At 38.7% G+C, this 8,318-nt stretch overlaps 1 protein-coding gene across 3 annotated transcripts in view; it reads right to left on the reverse strand.

Moving 5' to 3' along the window:
• The window catches only part of LOC108753844 (pituitary homeobox x), a 37,357-nt gene extending 29,497 nt beyond the window's left edge, over window positions 1–7,860 (reverse strand). For 2 of the 3 annotated variants that reach the window (XM_018495779.1, XM_018495777.1), the window contains exon 1: window positions 6,571–7,860. In XM_018495779.1, coding sequence (XP_018351281.1) covers window positions 6,571–6,883 — 313 coding nt within the window. In that variant the 5' untranslated portion in view covers window positions 6,884–7,860. The remainder of the gene's footprint in view (window positions 1–6,570) is intronic. The other variant, XM_018495778.1, reaches the window with a different exon arrangement.
• Between the last annotated feature and the right edge of the window lie 458 nt (window positions 7,861–8,318).

An 8,318-nucleotide genomic window follows, 5' to 3' on the forward strand; every position in this document is an offset into this window, starting at 1 on the left:
AACAAGTATATTCCTAGTCAAAATTTTAATACTTAATCATTTTATAGTAGCTATTAACATTGAAAGAGCTCTCACAATTTTTGATGACGTTAAAGTTTCATTATACGTTCGAAATCACCTAATTGTGTATAAAGTACTCAAGAGAGATTATCCTTAAGTGTTTTGTTCTACGTAGACATCTATTCCCTTGTGATAGAGAGAATCACGAGAGCCGTACAACCGCCGATTAGTTTGTTTGTCTGACACAGAAACGTCGGGAGCGATTTTGCGGATGGGGTTCGTTATCGCTCGTCAAGCAATTTGTTTAGTTTCATCTTGACATGCGGAGAAAGCATATAGAACCGATGAGTAATCCGAGCACAAGTAGCTCCTTTGGGGGCGTGACGAGGGTATTTAGAAAAATTCTACAAAACGAGAAAGTTCAGACTGCCTGGCGCTTTCCGAAATCTCGGGTGTCAGAATTTGAGAAGACGCCGGGGAATGAACGATTGGGAATAATCATCCTATTACAATGAGAAATTATGAACCTGACATACTTTTTCTCTCGTAAAATCCTGAAATCGAATCGTATCACCTTTCCGGAGAATTTTCTCAAAGACAATCAATTGAATTAAATTATAACAAAATAAAAAACATTATAAAGATTATTTAAAATCTTTGAAGAATACACGTGGAATGAACAAATTAAAAAATACAGTAAATAATTAAAAAATGCATGTAGTGAAAAGTCTAGTTTATTGATTAGATACACTATGTGTAGAAAAGTATTAAAATAATTTCCAATTACAAGCACTTGTTTTAACAATCGTGACATTTGTTACACGTAGCTCTGGTAGCCGCTCAATTCTCACACATCGGCACGCACAGGAATTTTGTCGGCGAAACAACCCTCGGGAATGAGCCTGCCCCAGCCGACGGCGGTTGGAACCCACTGAGTACACAAAACCTCGTTGTTGAAGTAGATAGGGACCTGCCTTACCGCAGCAGCTGAGATAATGGGAAGGAAATCAGTTCATTTCTATGTTGATCCCACCAGTTCGGTCCCCGGCGCTTAAAAGATTGCCACGATTGGCTGGCTGATCGAGAAAATCGAACCGGAATATCAGCGCAGCTAATCGAAAGACTTGATCGTGCCTGCCAATCGTGAACGGTTCAAAGAAGCATTCGTGTAGAATACAAAAGTATATCCGCTAATTGTCCCATAATAGGATTCAAAAATTGACGTGGCATTTTCATTACTGTTAAAATTTTTTCAAATTTGTGTATAATTTATATCAATCAGAGACGGCAGAGTTATGCGTTATTTGTAACGCCGTTTCCGTTATCGTTACTTTATACCAACAATTTGATAATGACGTTACATCGTTTTTCATGACGATAACATCAGGGTTAGAACAGTCACTTTTCAGAGTACCATTACTCGTTTCTTATTGAAAAAAGTAACGCATTAGTAACGGCGTTACTTTTTACTGATTATATAACAAGTAACGATCGAGTTATTTTCCAAACTGACTGTTCCAAATCTTATCACATTACCGTAAAAAATTGTAAAAAAAAAATTGTAACGTCATTACAAATCGTTATTATAAAAAAGTAACAATAACGCATTACTTGCCATCCATGAAAGTTTACAGTAAGTGTGCTATCTACAGATACAATATTATACATTTCATACTTACGCGTAACCCAAACAGAACAAGTTGCGATAAAAATCAAAATTGAAAGTAACTTTTAGTCATCATTTTGAAGCTATTTTAACGTTAGTTTCGTGACTCGTCACGATGACTTGTTCTGCTTCTGTTACACGCATGCAATAGATTAGCCGTTGTTATATATTGAAATTATATATTTATGAAGTTATATATATTTAAATATAGGTTCACAAATACGGGACCACAAATGCGTTTTGATAAAACAGTTTCAAGAAACGATATCCCATCCTTTGCTTCTGTCACGTTCGGGAATTTGAAGTTTCGTTTCAGATCACTGCACGACAAAGTTTATCCCACATGCAGGAATCGCGATCTGCAGGAGTCGCGGGTTCAATTTCGCGTCTAAACGCCCATAAGTTTGCGGTGAGGAGATTTTTGCGGGCGCATTCCCCGGGGGAGGATAGGAGGCTAGCTGAGCAATTTGTCAACACCATTAGTCCGGAAGGGGGAGAGGGATGCACTAAGGGTGGACTTCGACGCATCTGCTGGCCCGATTGCAAGACCGCGCGATAATAAAGGGGTAGTTAATGATTAACGGGGGCTGCGCAGATCGGAGCCGACCGTATGCCGCCCTGTTGACAAAATATTGAGCCTTCCGTCGGCCGAGGGGATAACAGATTTCCCGCGGCGATTCTTCTTGCGCCGAATTTTCGCTCGCAATCTCGATCCGATCGTCCAGCTATTTCCGCATCATTTTCATTAGAGCATGGCATTGCTTTTATCGCGGTCGACGCTGGCATTAATTTCCATCGACGTGCTGATATTAATAGAGTTCGCGTAATCCCGTCGCGATATTAATGACAATAATATGTGGGGTAGCGTTCACGATAGAAATTTTAATTCGCTCGCGGGGCCGCTTTGAATTTATCAATATCCTACCTGTTGACCCGATCAAGCGCCGCGACAAATAATGCGAAAGTGAGCCAGCTCGAGTAGCGATAGGGCAGTTAAATGAAAAATCATTGAGAATGCATAACGCTTAGGAAAATAAGCATTATTGAGAACGATCCTTATAACAATTGTAAATTAAGCGTACAATCAAGTTTTATCCTCCGAACGGATTCATAAGCCGAAACAAACCGATTTATCCGTCCTCGTGGAATTCACCTACATATGTAGACGAGAGCACGAGATTTATTGTCGGAAGAGCGAGCGAAAAGAAAATTCGATACATTCATGAGAAAAATGAAGTTCTTCTTAGAGTACTCGCGATCCTGAATGGTGGGAATCGCTGGCGCGAGTCTAGAACTGGAACCGAAACGGGGATAGGTATAGGATGCCATTGGAATAAGATCGGGTTTAGCCGCAGTGTCGGGTTCGAGCCCCGGATAAGTCTACCTTATCCCGATAAGCCGGTGAGTTAATGAATCACAAAACAGGTGGTGGCGTTGCCACGGAAGAGGATCGTCTTCGTCGTCTTCCGATGATCGCCGTACGTGTGACTGAATTCGCCCGTCGCGCGAATGACACTACATTACAATGAACGACTAACGCGTTATGAAACTCGTCTTCGACCAGTCCATTTCGATCAACATTTTCAACGAGGTCTTCTTCGGTCTTAAGATTTTGCGATGTAACGCGAAGCGCGTCTTCCACGGGTCTTGTGTATAAATGCAATGGATTTGTACAATTTTTAAAATATCTCTATTGCAAATTAAGTATTTAAAAAATTTGTAACAGAAGAGTGAAGAAAGATAATATTGCTCCCTTATTTCAGAAGTGACACAACTTAAAAAGTGATTTTCGATTTATTACCATGAATAAATTAAATAAACATTATCAATCTACAAAAGTAAACTTAACTTGATGAAAAATTATCACAACGTAAAAAAGCAGTGGTTAAAAAAGAAAATTATTAAAATTATCACAACGCACGAAAAGAGCGATTTTTTAAGAGATATGAAATGAAAATGACGAAAATGATATTTGGTTATGTTAAGAATGTATTCTTTTTGCCGACATTATTTGATTAATCAATAATTTTCTGTTATGTTGAAAAATAGTTTTTCCTCTTTTCTGTATTTTTTTTAGTTGCGTTATTTTTGAAATAAAAAAGTGATGAGAACAAAATCTTCTCAAATAATTGAAACAACATCGTTCATTTACTACAACAACATAACTCAAAAAAACAGTTTTTTCGAAAATAAGTTTGAAACATAAAAATTTTGTAATATTACTAGTAATAAGTTACAGAAACAAGACTGTCGTACGAATAAATTAATTAATTGTAAGTAGGTAAGAGAAGAACCAAAATCAGATATTGATATAATATTAATACATCTATGCATGTACATATATGTATTTAAATAAATTATCTCAGATATATAACTGCGCGCCGATTACTTTTCAGATTACTTCAAAATTTTACAATTTTAGCGTGATAACTGATTATAGAGAACATAAAAGTATTTTTTTTTTAAATACGTTTTTCCTTCTTCTCTTTATATTTCTGCTCTTCTTTTATAAATAACTAGAAAATGGTAATTTTTGAGTTGTGTCACTGTTGTAACAAATGAGCGACATGTTTAAGTAAAAGTAGTTATATCGGACCATGGAAAAATAACAAATTTAAATAATAACTAATGTTTAAATTGTTTAGCCTCGATAAAAATAGTTAGGCATGTACTCTCGAGTTTTCGGCATCAATATCAAATGGGCTCGAAGTTTTATCTCCTGTTTCACATCATGGGTAGAAATAACACAACGCTTATCAAAGTTATTCATACTAAAATTTTATCTCGTCTGGCACTTGACGAGAATCAATGTCGTTTCATCAGACAAGAGATCTCTCTTATGATTAAAAAGAAAAAAAAAAGAGTTTCGAAGAGTCTCTAAATAACCTAACGTGGAATTTGTTTATTGATTTCTTCTTTTTAATTTGCTAAATGGTCATATATTTATTTATGAAACGATTATCATTGTTTGAGAGATTTGTTTGTAAGTACGACAACATGATAGATTATGATTGGTTAGCAGTCGATCACTACGAAAATATTATTAATTTCAATGTTTTCTAGAGTAAGAGTGAGGGAGCGTTTGCAGTGAACGTATCTGAATTATAGATCTTTCGATAAAAGCGCGACGGGAGAGGAAATATATTAAATTTTACCTTCTTATCGAGGTTTATCGGCGAGGTAGCGTGTAATTAAATATTTCAGATCGTGCGTCACGTTGCGATTCATCGCGCTAAATCATGCGAGCGAACGTCTCATTTTTCTCATCGAATTATTTCATCAATTCCAATTGTTTGCGCGTCGCAAGTCTATTTGTTTGTCGTAGCGCGTTTATGTCACGAGCGACGACGAATATATAAAGAAAGTTTCCTACATTTGTGCAACGTCATACGTATCAATCTTATTTTACGAATGACACATCCATGATACGAGATTTTCGACGGAGAATGTACGATAATACTCTCGCGCGACGCAGTCAGGAAAAACGTCAGGTACTTATCGCGCGAATCAATGAGAATCGATAATATCGTCAACAATAAAATCAAGCGCTGTGACAAGTCAGTTACAAGCGATTATAACGCGATAAGGTGTAATGTGACAATGGAAAAGGTAAATCTTATATCTTGTCGGGATCAATATATAAGAATTTAACATGTTGATTGTACCTAATTACCGAACTCATTCGCGAAGTCACTTTACTACGATTTTATCGTGCTTAATTCTTTCGTGATTTTAGAGAATGCGATTTGATTCATTGCATATCTCACGCATTTTATGCAACAATATTTACACTGTGAAAAACAATTGTAATTACATTTGCAATTACATTAAACTTCACATTGGATTTTAAAATAATATTTTTTTTTTTATATAGATATACAGAATATTCTACGGGAATATGTTGAAACTGATCAGCTGTCATTGTCAAATTTAGTGATTAAAACATAAAAATTGCGTTGAAAAGAGAAAAGTACATAACTTTTAATGGGTATAGATAAAATTTAACAAAATATGATTGTTTTATTGATGAAAAATACGCTAAATATCCTAATGATCAATATTTTTGAAGTGCGACCATTCGAAAAAATCTTTGTAAAACTCAATTCTTTTTTACGAAAACTCGTAAAAGCTTTTTACATATTTTTAATACTGTTGATAACCTTTGTGATAGCTGCTACTAAATTTTCTATTGTTTTTGAATCTATTTTGTATTTACGGTCTTGGATAGTAATCATTAGTTTATTTGATTATTAGCATATTTTTCATTAAAAAAATAAATTTATATACGAACATATTTGTTACATTTTATTTTATTATACTCATTAAAAACTGCAGATTTTCCTCTCTTCAACGCAGGGTATATTTTTTTAATAACTGGATACATTTGAAAATGACAGCTGATTAGTTCCAACTCCTCACCATGGGGCATCTTATGGGGGTATATACTCGTATTACAATGCTGGATGAAAAAGTGATGTACCTACTTATTGCGTTTATATTTTAGTAGATGGAAAATCATTTTAGATAGAAATAATTTATTCAAACCTAATTTAAACAAGCAGGCATCATTTCCACGCTACTTTAGAAAACTGTATTAATTATTTTTGTGGATTTATGCATAGGTATCAAAGTAGATCTATATATTGCTCTTTGAAAGAAAGAATAATATTAATAATTATTTCTTTCGAAACTTACTTGACATCCTTAATAAATATCTATAACAATAGGTAATAACAAATTATCTCGCGAAGATACCGGATGTACATTTGTTCATCGAAATAGGCTAATGATACACGATTCGTAAATGAACCACATCTAGGTTACTGATCACTTAAATCACAATGATAAAAATCACAATGATGATTGCGGGATGGCGGTAGTCTTTAGTATTGTGAACGACTCACCACGTTTAAGTTTCTCCAGCGGCTCGTGGTGCAGCTGGTGGCTGGAATTGTGCAGCATCGAGGTATCGTGATGCGAATTACCGTGGAGATCGTGGTGGTGCATCGCGCCCTGAAGATGGTCGCCGTGCAGGCCGGCCATCGAGGCGGTCGCCGCGTGCTGATGATGCTGCACCGAGAGGCTGCTCGGAGGTCCGATCACGAGGTCCTGCAGACACAAATCCGCATTGCCTCCGCCACCGCCGCCGCCTCCGCCGCCACCGCCGCCGCCTCCGGCGAGTTCGAGGCTCCCCCCGGCCCCGCCGCCCCGCTCCATACTATAGAAGGTTAACGTCGTGTTGACTGTTCCTTACAACTTGGTGACACGATCAACCTGGCCCGCGAGAGGCCGTGAATCAGCGCGATCACGGTTTGTTCGGTTGGCTCCTTCTAAGGACACATTCAGGCGTCCTCCTCCCTGCCTCGTAGATCCGAGAATTTGCGTGATAGAGTTTTTTAAAGACGATTATCAGTCGAAAACATCAAGCGGCTTCTTCCCTTCGAAAAGAGTACTTATCATGAAAATTTGGACGCATCGGTTTCAGACGATACAATGCGCGGATGTTAACACAGTCAGTAATGAGGATCTACGGATTCTTCCATAGGTTTGTAAAGAGATTACACTCGTATAGTTCTCTCTTTTTTTTAGAGATTACAGCTTTTACAGCGTGTTCGTCATACCGTCGGCACTCTTCCGCTGGCGCTCCGATTCTCTCGTATCATTGACAAGATAAACGTATACGCGACATTTTCGCGCTGGAGGTATTCGAGATGGACCGACGGGAATTACGTGGACGGTCGCGAATTCACGGCAAGACTCCGAAATATAGCGCGGGATTCACGGTGAATGACACGCCGCGCTATGACACGTGGAGACTCGATAAATCAGGCAAATTGTCGGTTCAATGTCACTATATTACGTAAAAAAAAAAAGAAGCTAGAAGAGTTACATACGTCGCTTAAGTAGGCTGAACTACTAGCACTATCATCCTCATAAACATCTTCCACTTGAGGTAGATGAACTCATCTACTTCCCTTGCTCCGTTTTTATCTGCTGAATTTTCGCTGTTGTTTCTCACTTTGCTGGAGTCGAGTATTCACGATTTGTCACGATTCTTCTTCACGCTTTTACGTCCTCTCTGTGAGTGAGTCGAATCGAAGCGTTCGTAGATCAGATAGAACGTAGAATGTTTGTATAGACGTGATGAAAAGTTCCCTACAATATCTAACACTACATTGACCACCACTCTCTTCAGCGAGATGTTCACCAAGAACCGACATACGCTTCTGTCACCAATCAAAGTTACGGCGATAATTCGATAGCACGCGATGGACGAGCACGGCACCCTCGTGACACCACGATCTGTATTATCACCACTTCCGAATTCTCGTTTCGCCACTCTGGGAATTCACTGGGTGAATGTTTACGTGTGAATTACAGACGCGTGGCACGAGAACAACGTGGTCTCCTACCCGCGACCGTCGTCAGACGGCGCGGCCGCGGGTAACGACGTCGACGTCGCCGCCGTCGTCGCCGTCGTCGCCGTCGCCGTCGTCGTCGTCACGAGCGCGTCGATGATGATCGCGCAGCACTCGTCACTATTCGCACCTCCGCCCTTAACGTGCGTCGGAGAGGAGAAGCGCGGAGCGGGACACGGCGATAGAGGAAAATATAAGAAGGCGGCGGCGGTACCGCCGGTCGCAGCGGTGTA

The sequence above is a fragment of the Trachymyrmex septentrionalis genome, unplaced genomic scaffold, assembly GCF_001594115.1.
Source record: "Trachymyrmex septentrionalis isolate Tsep2-gDNA-1 unplaced genomic scaffold, Tsep1.0 scaffold72, whole genome shotgun sequence".
NCBI classification, from domain to species: Eukaryota; Metazoa; Arthropoda; class Insecta; order Hymenoptera; family Formicidae; genus Trachymyrmex; species Trachymyrmex septentrionalis.